The sequence below is a fragment of the Esox lucius genome, chromosome 10 (genome assembly GCF_011004845.1).
Source record: "Esox lucius isolate fEsoLuc1 chromosome 10, fEsoLuc1.pri, whole genome shotgun sequence".
Classification (NCBI taxonomy): Eukaryota; Metazoa; Chordata; class Actinopteri; order Esociformes; family Esocidae; genus Esox; species Esox lucius.
The window spans coordinates 10,177,571-10,191,163 of NC_047578.1; the positions used below are offsets into that span (position 1 = coordinate 10,177,571).

At 44.2% G+C, this 13,593-nt stretch overlaps 2 protein-coding genes across 11 annotated transcripts in view; one reads left to right on the plus strand and one right to left on the minus strand.

Annotated features, from left to right (window-relative positions):
* The first annotated feature begins 3,449 nt into the window (after positions 1-3,449).
* gmpr (guanosine monophosphate reductase) lies at positions 3,450-12,392 on the plus strand. Its single transcript, XM_029122712.2, has 9 exons — positions 3,450-3,843; positions 7,001-7,120; positions 7,371-7,454; positions 7,627-7,800; positions 8,476-8,557; positions 8,993-9,099; positions 9,985-10,027; positions 10,166-10,325; positions 10,529-12,392. The coding sequence occupies exons 1-9, from the start codon at positions 3,757-3,759 to the stop codon at positions 10,707-10,709; spliced, it is 1,038 nt and encodes a 345-aa protein (XP_028978545.1). The 5' UTR covers positions 3,450-3,756; the 3' UTR covers positions 10,710-12,392.
* A 188-nt stretch (positions 12,393-12,580) lies between these two features.
* The window catches only part of atxn1a (ataxin 1a), a 107,954-nt gene continuing 106,941 nt past the window's right edge, over positions 12,581-13,593 (minus strand). For all 10 annotated transcript variants that reach the window (XM_034294614.1, XM_034294613.1, XM_029122705.2 and 7 more), the window contains one exon: positions 12,581-13,577. In XM_034294614.1, coding sequence (XP_034150505.1) covers positions 13,483-13,577 — 95 coding nt within the window. In that variant the 3' untranslated portion in view covers positions 12,581-13,482. The remainder of the gene's footprint in view (positions 13,578-13,593) is intronic.

Sequence of the window (13,593 nt, forward strand, 5' to 3'; positions counted from 1 at the left end):
AACTAGCATGTATTCTAAAATAAAATTTACTTTTACGTATTATTTGGAAAGTAAAATATAATGTATGACAGACTGTGAAATAGTAATGTAAGACAATCTGTCTAAGAAAAACACACATCATTCTCTTGTATAGGACCTTAATCCATAATCAATTTATTGTTACACAATGTGACACCATATGTTCCAAGACACTTAAGGGAGCAGTGATAAACAGAACAGGAGTGAGATAGAGAAATAAAGACAGAGGGGGAGGAAGTGATAAGACACAGGAGAGAAAGGAGATTGTAGATTCCACCAGAGAGGAGGAGAGAGGAGAAAAGAGTCCACAAGATAACAATCCTGACGCTGGAGTCATTATCTTAATAACTAGCGCAGTCTGTTCCAACATTCATCTGTGTTGACTCTACAAACTCAAGGTTCTCCTCAGACATTCTCCACTCTCGTGGCTTGGCAGCTAGAGTCTGTGTTTCGAGGGCTCACAAATCCCCATTATATGAATGACAAGACTATGTCATTCCAGCGTTTTGTGATTAACGATGGTTTTAAATATTTTTTTTTTAGAAAAGGTATATATATATATTTTTTTTTTTTTGAGTATAACACCTTCTTTATGGTATGTGAGATCATTGTAGTTTGTGTGCTCATGTTTCTTCTGATGACCCCATGAAACAAATATGAGTTTATTATAAACTGCATGTGTAACTTTACACACAGTAATATTATAGATGTCATAGTGTTTTCACAATGATGACAAGAGCCCTTTTTGATTCCAGTGCAACCCTGAAGACTGCACAGTGCTTTCTCAGAAAGAGAGTGTCATGGACACAGTCGTCTCTTCAGCATTTGTTTCCCTTCATGTCTTTCAGGCCAAAAGACGTCTTACTTACAGGGGTGCTTGCTAAGTCTGCTACAGTGGTTTACACAGCATGGTGTGAAATAGGACACTGGGGAGTAATAGGAGTAAGAATTATTTATAGGAGTTATTTATACACCTTAGAACCCGGCTTAAGAAAGGTGCTTTATTACAGGTGCCGTTACACACTGAAATTCAGATTTATACCAGGAAGCGACTTGCTAACCCCCGCTACTGATAAGGTCCCCTGCTGTTTCTGTGTCTGCTCCACTCTGCCAAACCAGACGCCTCATTGCTCTCATTTCCCGAATAACATTTGTTTCCCCCAACACGTGTTTGTGCCTTCATTACAGATGGATGAGGGAGGGAGATGGTTTTAAAGAGATCTGGTATCTAATAAGGGCTGTTACCAAGACCGATCCTCGACCTCACTTGTTGCTGTTACTCAGTCGTTGGCTCAGGTGTGTTCTGCTTAACGTTGTTCGAGAATTTGTAATGATATATACACAGATCATGTAATGTTGTTGGTTTGCAGACAACCATTTGAAACGGATCCCCCTCCTGACAGCCGCGTCTGTCAGCGATGCACACCAACAACGACAGCCTGCCTCTTCTGTCGACTGTGTTCTGACAGGAAATTGAGTTTGGAGGGAAAAGAGAAAATAGACCTAAGGGACAAAATGTTCTCCGCGCCGAGAATTCCAACCACGTGCTGTGTTCCGCTTTGCTCTCATCAATGTGTCTTTAGTCCAGCTGTTTGTCACTGACCCACTCCCCAGTGGTTACGAGACACACACCGAGACCCTTCTAGGCCCGTCTGGCAGACTCGGTCCCTTCAACATCCTGATGTAGGTTTTCACTGTGTACATTCTGTATGACACAATAGGCGACCTCTTGCTGATTTTTCGGAAGTGATGTGGGTAAAGCCTGAGCACAACCCCGAATCCAAAGACACTTACAGGTGGCTAAAACCCAACCGCTAAATAAAATGAATGTGTATGTGGTGACTGTAAACACTTATACCCAGAAACATCTTCTTTTACAGCAATGCTCTCCCAAGCAATAAGGCTGAACTGATTTGCTTAGGGACCTATAACTCACCTGTATCACAGAAACATGGCACTCACCTGTATTACAGAAACCTATACCTGACCTGTATTACAGAAACATATAACTAATCTGTATTACAGAAAGCTATACCTTACCTGTATTACAGAAACATATAACTAACCTGTATTACAGAAAGCTATACCTGACCTGTATAACAGAAACATATAACTAATCTGTATTACAGAACGCTATACCTTACCTGTATTACAGAAACATATAACTAACCTGTTTTACAGAAAGCTATACCTGACCTGTATTACAGAAACATAAAACTAACCTGTATTACAGAAAGCTATACCTCACCTGTATTACAGAAACCTGTCATTCGCCTGTTTTACAGAGAACTAAAGGCTTAATTCTGCCATGCTGGCAAAGGCTTCAATGGTGTACATTTGTACCACAGACGGACACATTTCTTATCTCTGTCTTGTACTTATATTGCTGCTTTATCAATGCAGGGCAGTCACTGTAACCACATAAATCCTGTTCCCAGACGGGTCTGTTAAAAGCATGGTGCAATGAGACAGTAGTACTGTAAAAAGGGTGAAAGGTCAGATGGTAATTAGTTACATCATGATATAATATGTTAAGTAACTACTTTCGGTTACGTTATCACATTTAAGTCATCACAGTTTTATGTAGAGGGGAGTTTGAGCAAGAGTTAGAAGCTTGAAAATGTGTGTGGAATATCGCTAAACACCATCACACTATCACAGAACGCTGAAGCCGACCAAGGTGGAACAAATATTCTGTAAGCTTTGATATTGTGACACCTTGTGGCCAAAGTAGGATCACAAATTGAAGATAGTAGAGGGTTATCCTAATGTTATATTCCTATGCTCCAAATTTCCCATGGTCATTGGAACAGTAACACATTGTAAAATAGGTAACTCCATGAACAAGCATACTAAAAATTATGTGCCTACCGATATCGGATTTCACATTATATTAGAGGAAAATAATTATCATCTACATAGGTCCAAAACATATTTTCTCAATTCTACCACCATCTAACAATCTCTTCACATTCATATCTCCCTCAGCTCTTTTCTCTCTCTGTCTCTCTCTCTCTCTCTCTCTCTCTCTCTCTCTGCCTCTCTTTGTCTCTCTTTTTCTGTCTCTGGATCTCTGTGTCTCTTTGTCTGCCTCTGTCTCTCTCTGCCTCTCTTTGTCTGCCTCTGTCTCTCTCTGCCTCTCCGTCTCTCTCTCTTTGTCGCTCTCTCTTCCTCTCTCCGTCTCTATCTGTCTCCATCTTTGTCTGTCTCTCCCTTCACTCTCTCTGTATCTCTCTCGTGTTCTCTCCTCGGGTATCGATTTCACTGTCCAGGCAATGCAGGGAGCAGTGCCCCTAGTGGTCAGAGGGTGCTGTCTCCAGTGCTGCAGTGCTGCCCAGCCCCACTGCAGTGTGGCTGCAGGCACGTGTGTGTGTGTGCGCCGCGTGCGATGACAAGATGCGTGTGTGGACAAGCAACGGCCGCCGCTGCTGCCACTCCACCGCAAGACGAGGGAGGGGACAGGCCGTACGGGGAGAGAGAGAGAGAGAGAGAGAACGGCAGAGGCGAGGAGGGAGAGAGGGAAGGGGAAAGGGAAGGAGAGTCCGCGGCCACGCCAAATAAAGCAATGGGGGCCTGTGCCGGAACAGCCCCCTGAACACTATAAATACGCTGTGCTCCTGGAGGTTCGGGTTCGGCGGCTGGGGCTCTGTGAAGACGACAGCAGCAGCCTGCTGCCTAAGAACAGCCTCCTCCCTGGTCCTACAACACTCAGCCCCCGTAGCTGCAACCTCAGGAGCCATGCCTCGCGTGGACGCAGACCTCAAGCTGGACTTCAAGGACGTACTGTTCAGACCTAAGAGGAGCAGTCTGAGGAGCCGGTCTGAGGTAGGCCTGGGCGCAGGGGGGGGGGGGGGGGGGGTGACGGTGGGCGCACGCGTGTGTTTGTGTGAGTGCGTGTGCTTTTTTGCTTAAGTCATGTCAGTATGAACATGTGCAGGAGTTGTATAGGAAAGAGAGGTACTCAGGGTGGCGAATGACCTTGTCATGACGGTTTGAGACAAAGCTTTGTTCTATGCCAAGACGGCCAGCCCGAGGTCAGCCTATGGCACGGCAGCACCGATCACAGGTCCAAAAACACTCATTTCAACCCTGGACCATGTCAGAAGACATCCGGGTTCACGGTGTTGTAAGGTAGGGTGCATCATGAGACAGGAGGACGCTTCTGGGAAAAACAGTTTAAAAATAGCCCTGGAGAGGCCTATGTAGTATCAACGAGAGAACATTCCACACAGAGGGGAGCTACCAGAATAACACACACACACACACACAACCATGCGAGTACACACACTAACAGCACAAGTAGGCATTTATACCTAATCTTAACCTAGCCCTAATGACTAATCCTAAACCTAACTGGTAATGCCTAAACCTAAAAGCAACCCAAATTCTAACATGATGCCCAGTTGAAAGTTTTTCCCTGAAAAGAAACTTCTGTAGAGTACTACACAGTGCAGAACACCATGGGAGTTAACATCTTTCTTTGGCCCATCTGTTTAAAGTCCATTCATTCATCCAGAGCCTGCAGGCCACTCTGCTTTAGTGTTCTGCTGTTTCTCTGGACAGGCTGATTTAGTGTTCTGCTGTTTCTCTGGTCAGGCTGATTTAGTGTTCGGCTGTTTCTCTGGACAGGCTGATTTAGCTTCTCCTGTACACAGTAAGAAACTGTTTACAGACTGATTCAGCTCCCAAAATAAGGGTGCCAGAGATATTGTCTGCCACCCTTTTACTTGCATCAAATATCACAGTGTCATGGGCCTTAAACGTCTTGTTAACATTACATACCATGGAAACATTACATGCCATCTGGAGAGGGTCTTGTATCATGAGATTGCCCATGCTTGGCTACAATCTTGTGTCTGTCCTCAGACAGTTCTGTGGTTTTACACAGTGACACAAAACAGATGAATGAGTCCTTTTCTCTTTTGAAACAGGTTTTAATATTTGTAGGCATATATATAAACACACAAACACACACACACACACACACACACACACACACACACACACACACATATTTACAGTATATATTTAAGCAATAAGGCACAAGGGGCTGTAGTATATACCCAATACACCATGGCTAAGAGCTGTCCACACATTGTTGACACAACATTTGGTGCGGTATATTGGAAATCACTAATTCCCAGATGCCTTTTTGCTCTTATAAACCTTTACAAACACAACTAAAGCAGTAAAAAGTGATGTGATGTCATACCTGTGATATCTGATCTCATATACCACGGCTATCAGCTTATTGGCATTCAGGATTTATATATACTGAATGTAAAACCCGGTTTCCAGGCTGATTTAGGTCCTTGACTTACAGTATAACATGCTGTTTACAGCTGAGCTTGACTTTATCATCACATCTATACAATAGGTTGATTACTGGCTGACATTGGCTGTACAGTCACACACATCTCTGCCTTGGATCTACCGTACAAGTGTCTTACCATCCTGTACTCCAAGTTGTTTCAAAGAAGGTTACCTACAGAGACTTGGTACTGACAAAAGACTGTTTTGTTGCCTTTGACATAAGCATTTAGACAACTTCCAATTCAACAGTGAGATGTGAGTGTTGATAGGGGACATATCACATACTCATAATGGTGAGATCTTCAAACAAGGCTTAGTAATGAATCAGAGGGGAAACGATTGCAGTAGCAGCGGAGGGTTAGCGCTCGGATATGAAAGGAGATGCCAATGTTGATCTATATCATGCAGTACGGCACGATGAAGCGGAGACTCCCTCCCTCTTCTTTTCCCTCCTGAGTCCCACTGCAACATGATGTCACGGGGGGGGGGGTGTGTGACGAGGGTATCAGAGAGGGAGGCCAGGGTCCCCGTCTCTGCTGCTGTTTAATGGGCCTACAGCGATGCTCCCACACGTCCCAGCCTCCCTGCACCCAGCCCTCGAGTCCAGATGATCTACAACTTGTCACTCCTGGGTTGTGGCCACAGTGACGCCAGCCACAGCCATTACTCCCCCGTCAGGGCCGTCGAGATAAAGATCTAGAGGTACAGACACCCAGGAAAACAGGGGGACTAGTGGACATCTAGTCACAGGCAGCGGTAACGGAGGAAAACTCTATAACGTATTGATTTCCTGCTGGGAGGAGTTTCCCTGCAATACCGCAGAGGGGATTGCAGTGTTTCACTCTGACAGGAAACTGATGGGTCATCTTCACCCCGCCCACCGTCATCTTGCTCACCGTCACCCGGACCAACGTCACCCCCCCCGTCCGCCACCCCCCCCGTCCGCCACCCCGCCCATCGTCACCCCACCCCCGTCGCCCTGACCACCGTCAGTTACTGAGTTAGTAGACAGAACTATAAGCAAGACCCAGGCCTCCCTCTCTTTCTTTTACTCTTCCTCTCTCTGTGAGGCCAGTAGGGGGTTGATTACAGAGAGAACAGGGCCCAGTCTCAATAATTCATCAGTCTTTGCCGTTGGTACTGTACCACGTGGAGTCTGGAGTTTCAATAAACGCTCTTTTTGGCCGCATGATAATGACAGCATGATGAACTATGGCCTTTCCTTAAAAGCCCCAGTCAGACCATGTTGGACACAACAGACGTAGTTCAGTTAATCATCTTCTCTCAGCCTTCTTTGTCCTGGGGGCGATTATGCCCTGATTGCATCTGAAAGCATTTTAGATTGAGCCAGCATCTTCTGCATTTTTTGTGTATTGCAATATCCCCAGATCGGCTTTTGGTATGAATGCAGGCCTTAATTGAGATTTCAACTCTAGCAGTGAGCTGACCGATATTTCATTTGAAGCCCAGAAATGCCAAGGCTTCACATGTCCACAGGATGGCACTAAACCTAACCCTCAACAACTGTTGCCCACCTTCAGAACTACAATAAATAGTTTGTAATCTCAGCCTTCTGAAGGGGGTTATGGAGTTATATTTGTAAAAGCCAACCGGCCTTAATGACTAATTGCCTGTATATGCAGCTACAGTAACATCTTTTTGCCTGTAGGTGGACCTGGCAAGGACGTTCACATTCCGCAACTCCAAGCAGACCTACCATGGCATCCCCATCATCGCCGCCAACATGGACACCACCGGCACCTTCGAAATGGCCCGGGTCCTTAGCAAGGTGGGTAAGACACAACCTCGCACTATCATGACTGTACAGTACATGAGACAACCACCACAATCAACCAGAGTCATATTATGTACATTCATAAAAAAGTTAACCTGCAAATTCAGCACGGGTAGGAAAAGTCAAGTGCCTCCTTTTTTTAAAAATCCAATACTGCCTCTCAGACTGACAAGACCAACAGCCTGACAATCTACAGTAACAGTTCGACTGAGTGAAACGTTGACTCTCTCTTCATATCCTCCAGCACACTCTCTTCACAGCTATGCAGAAGCACTACTCACTGGATGACTGGAAGACCTTTGCAGCCAACCACCCAGAATGCTTAGAGGTAGAACAGGAACATTCCATAGACAGCCTTCCTCAATACACACCTTTTACCTGCAGCCTCTGATGTCTGAGCTTTGTTGAGTAATTGTATAACTGCCCTTCAGGGTCAAATACGTGTTTATTTTTATTTGAATTGAATGAACTGATCATGCTGTTGTGTTTTTTCCCTCTAGCACATTGCGGCCAGCTCTGGCAGTGGTAAGGCTGATCTAGAGAGACTGACGGAGATTCTGGAAGCCATTCCTGCCATCAAATACATATGTCTGGACGTGGCCAATGGTTATTCGGAGCATTTTGTGGAGTTCGTCAAAACAGTCAGACAAAAGTTCCCAAACCACACCATCATGGTATTTTCAGACTTCCAACCTCGTAAGATCTGTGATTCAATGCAATGTTCCTTGGATCATAGAGACCGCATTCTCTGCCATGGCTGCGTTACGTCAGCTTAATCAGAAATTACCATCGTATTTTAGTCGCTTTATAGCAACGATTTTATGGGGTCAAAATAAAATGTATTTAAAATGTTATTTTTAATTCTTCATTTATGTACAGTAAAATAAAACACTGTCTGTTTATTTCCTCGAGCCTCTTTTGGCCTTTAAAATGCTCAGTCTGATTGTGTGGGCATTAATCAAATTGAAGATTTTTCAGTACACAGATCTGATTAGCTGATCTACAGCCCATACCATTACCCAGCTATACAGTCATTGGTGTTATTATTACATTCAAATTAGATTTGTGACATCATGTAGTTGGCCAAAAGTAACATCCCACACCCACAGTGTTCAATTTCAAAAAGCTTCTACACAAAAAGGGAATCCTTTGTCATGTAAACCATTTCAGACATGTTCTTTGAACATTATAGTGTGGACATAAAAACGAAAAAACAAAGGCATTGGGTCTTTAAAACCTATTGAGTGTTTTTTTGTTTTCACATTCTGTATATGTTTGTGTGTGTGTCTGTGTGGGTGTGTCTGTGTGGGTGTGTCTGTGTGGGTGTGTCTGTGTGGGTGTGTCGACAGGCTGGCAACGTGGTGACAGGGGAGATGGTGGAAGAGCTTATTCTTGGTGGTGCTGACATCATCAAAGTTGGCATCGGGCCAGGTGGGTGGTCAGCCTGAGTCCCCCCCACGATACCGTTCGGATCTGTTACATCAGTGGTAGCCAACTCCGATCCTCCAATACCTCCATCCAGACATATTTTTGTTGTAGCCCTGGACACGCCCTCCCCATTGAACTCAACATAGCAATAATCAGTGGACAAGCTGTATCAGCTGTGCTTGGCTGGGGCTACAATAAAAATGTGGACTGTTTAGGGTACTCAAGGACCGGAGTTTGGAACTGCTGTGTTAGATGTACACGCGCACACACACACACACACACACACACACACACACACACACACACACACACACACACACACACAGAGTAATGTAGCACAAAGGGGTGATGAGGTGAGGAATCACAGTTTGAACTCTACATGAGCCATGTTGTTCTGTGAAATGTCAGCAGAATAATCAGTGGTCTGTCCGTCTCCAGGGTCAGTGTGCACCACCCGAATCAAGACCGGGGTGGGTTACCCTCAGCTGAGCGCTGTCATCGAGTGTGCAGACTCCGCCCATGGCCTGAAAGGACACATTATCTCAGTAAGGGCACACACATGGACACACATCCTTGTTTTTGTAACTTGTGGGGACCATAAAAACACAATTCCACACTCCCTTGCCCTAATCTTAACCCTAAACCTAACCCTAACCTTAACCTAACCCTAATCTATACCTAACCCTAACCCTAACCCTAACCTCAATTAAGTAACATGTCTGCCTAAACTTTACCTAGATGTAATGCCTTACCTTAACCCTAAACCTAACCAACAATGCCTGGACCTTAAAGAAACCCCAATATTAACTCTAAAGTTAACTGAGTTTGACCCTAAACCTACACCCTGAGCCAGGAAATTGACTTTTGATTCGTGGGGACCAGAAAAATGTCCCCACATGTGACATTGTTCAGGTTTTACTATGGTCATGGGGACACAAGTGATGAAAACAAGAACACACACACACACACACACACACACACTGAGACAGACAATCCTATCTTTTGAGTCACCTCCCAGTTATTTTGAATTGGGGTGGATTCCGAGAATTAAGATGTTAGCATTATTTCTTTCTCTGTTAGTATTGAAAATGGTCCAGGGCGTGACAAAGTATAATCAGTGGAGTTGTTTAAGAGATATGATTCTCTTGTTATTGTGGAAACGGCCATGAAAGACCCATCTAAACTGAGCAATCTCAGCTCCAACACTACAACAACAGGGGGCAGCATTTGTCTTGAAACCAACTACATTACACTCTGTATGAGTTGTTACAAACAAATACAACCACAAGCCATTCAGCAATATAAATATAAACTACATTGCCCGGCATGATTTACTATTAAAAATGCTAATTTATACTGAAATTGCATGCAGTAACTGTAATATAACTCGCTGGAGACATGCTACGACACGTCTGGTTTCTCTATCCCAGGATGGTGGCTGCAGCTGCCCAGGGGACGTGGCTAAAGCCTTTGGTATGTACACCCCCTCACTGACTGACCCATAGCTGTTATCAGTCCAGTGAATGTGAACGGCCATCGATACAACAGGGGCCTTTTCAACAAGGCCCGCCCACGGCTGGTTGCTGATTGGCCTCCCATCCGCGTCCTCAGGCGCAGGGGCGGACTTCGTCATGATGGGCGGCATGCTTGCCGGACACGACCAGTGCCTGGGTGAGGTGGTTGAGAAGGACGGCAAGAAGGTGAAGCTGTTCTACGGGATGAGCTCCGACACCGCCATGAAGAAATACGTAGGGGGTGTGGCTGAGTACAGGTAGGGCTGGCGCAGGAGAATCCGCTCAAACGTATTTTTTATTCTCCCTCCAGCATAGCAACACCGTCATATATTCCTTTCATCCATCGTTGCCATCTCGACATCCCGCCACTCACATACCAAACGTCTCCCCTCTGTAGAGGGCACATTTTGGCCAGTTGTCAGCAGCAAGCTGGCAGTGACGTTCCCCTCTCCCTCCACAGGGCGTCAGAAGGTCGGACGGTGGAGGTCCCCTACCGTGGAGATGTGGAGGACACCATCAGGGATATCTTAGGGGGTCTCCGCTCCACATGTACCTATGTAGGGGCCGCCAAACTCAAGGAGCTCAGTCGCAGAACAACCTTTATCAGAGTCACACAGCAGGCAAGCACCATGTTCCACTAGTCTGACACACACACACACACACACACACTCACAATATATTATACACACATTTGCACACGCACATTAAAAATATGTGTGCGCACAAATTCCAGTTAGTTTAGAAAGTAAAACAAATTAAAAAGTCTTCCTCACTGGAAAGCACTGAATTTCCCAGTCGTTGGACTTAATTCCTCAATGGAGTTAACCCCAGCCCTGCCTACCAACATCATGAAAAAGAAAAATCTCAGGACCTCTGTTGTAACATGCTCTGCACATTTGGTTCTTGTGTAATATTCTGAGTATTACAATCAGAACATGATTTAAAACATTCAGTCTTCTCTGCAGAAATGAAATATGCAAGAGCAAGTTAGGGTTGCTTAGTGAAACCTTGCAGGTCTCTCCATAACCAGAGGATATTACTTAGATGCAGTAATTGCATGTCAGCTTTGGATGTTATAGCCGCTGAATCTCTCTCTAGACTGATTCACTTTATGAAGCCATTGCATAATAGGATGTGTTGTACCTTATTGTAGCTCAATGTAAATGACTACAAATGATCAGGCTTCAGTGCAGTGAGAGGGTTAAAAGAGTTTGCAGTGAGAGGGTTAAAAGAGTTTCTATCTGCTATCTGGTAGTGTCTGCTCCTTTCTGCTTTGTGTCTCTGTAAAAGTGCTCTGGGTGTGGCGGTAAGGGAAGCGCCATCAGGGCAGTGGAATGTCAGGACAGCTGGGTCAACTAAGTGCAGAGCCTTTGACTCACTGTAACGTGGGGTAACATCATTATTTTAATGTAATGTTGGATTAACTCACCACAGCTCTATTACTGTAGTGTTGGGTTAACTCACTACAGCTCTATATTATTGTAATGTTGGGTTAACTCACCACAGCTCTATTACTGTAGTGTTGGGTTAACTCACTACAGCTCTGTATTACTGTAATGTTGGGTTAACTCACTACAGCTCTGTATTACTGTAGTGTTGTGTTAACTCACTACAGCTCTGTATTACTGTAGTGTTGGGTTAACTCACTACAGTTGTGTATTACTCTAATGTTGGTTTAACTCACTACAGCTCTGTATTACTGTAATCTTGGGTTAACTCACTACAGCTCTGTATTACTGTAATGTTGGGTTACCTCACTACACCTCTGTATTACTGTAATAGTGGGTTAACTCACTACAGCTATATTACTGTTGTGTTGGGTTAACTCACTACAGCTCTGTTTTATTTTAGTGTTGGGTTAACTAACTTCATCTCTGTATAACTGTAGTGTTGGGTTAACTCAATGCAGTTCTGTATTACTGTAATGTTGTGTTACATCACTACAGCTCTGTATTACTGTAATGTTGATTTAACTCACTACAGCTCTATTTTACTGTAATGTTTGGTTAACTCACTACAGCTCTGCATTACTGTAATGTTGGGTTAACAAAGTACAGCTCTGTATTACTGTAATGTTGGGTTAACTCACTACAGCTCTGTATTACTGTAATGTTGGGTTAACTCACTACAGCTCTGTATTACTGTAATGTTGGGTTAACTCACTACAGCTCTGTATTACTGTACTGGAACTTTCAGGGATTAAACCCCACTGTAAAACAGCAAACATACTGTTGCCTTTCAGCTGTAATAACAATGGAATGCCCATTATTTAGGCCGATGCCTGTGTTACAGCAACATGCAAGAGAGTAATAAAAGGCAGGTTAGGAAAAAGGAGAGCGGTCTGTGTTGTAAGTAAGGGAGGGTTCAGAGCTGTTGTGTTTGTTCATGCCACATCTGTCGAACACTTGCATGTATTTGAAACTGATGCTGTACGTGCAGTAGTAACTGGGGTCGGACCACATGTTCATCGTAGCCACAGAAGTATGTTGCTCATGAGACATTCAGACTCAGTTTAATTGGTTTAATTGGTTCCATTCTCACCATTCAGGAGTTACACCTCCACCCCCTTGTCATGTCACACTACATGAAAATGTTAATGTTGTCAAGGCCATGATGGGTTGTCACAATTCCATGGCTACAAAAAGACAGCGCTAACATGGCCTATTTCTACACATTGGTGTTGTCATTTCATTCTAAACCTAACCTTACCTTCACATCGCTTCTGTCATCATGCCTAACACAAACCTTATCTGAAGAAAAACAAGCAAATAGTTTTCTGACAATTTAGACTTTGGCCTGTGGCTGTAAAATACGAGTTTGTGGCTATGAAAAGATGAGGCGACAGCCCCAGCAGTCTGAAGCTGAAAGCTCTTCACTCCCAAAACTTTGGCTGCTTCGTGGGAGTGGGTGTAGGTAATGTGAAATAGGAATTTTAAAAGTTACCTTCACAACAAAACAAACATATGCATAATTGTTTGATTCATTATGAGGTTATAATTATTTGTTCGCTTCCATACAATCCCAGTACTTTTTGAGAGATCTTTGCTGAGGCAACCCTCTGCAGTCCTGTGTTGCAGAGCATCATGGGAGTTAACATGTCGGGTCGTTATCCACCAGGCTTCAGGCAGAGGAGGTGAACTACTTTTACCAGTCCGCCAGTGAGATTTACACTGCTTACCTTCCTATCATCCGCTGAATAATGTATTATTACAATGATTTGACCTAGATTTGGATGATGTTTACAATCTTCATAGGCCTTCATCTTTCACTTCGACTGATTAATTAAATTCTATCATTCCGGATGTACAGTAAATACAAAAACGACTGTAACCCTGTGAACGGTGGTTCTCGGGAGATTTGGACAGTGAATTGGTGGTCCGAGGAATGGAAAAGGTTGGAAATTGACCCTCTATCCTACACGTATTTGAAGCGGCTACTGCTGGTGAATGACCGATCTTGTTGACTCTGTGACCCAAGGCTGAAGAGGGTTGACATGTCTTCAAAGATCTCTGAAACAACAAACAG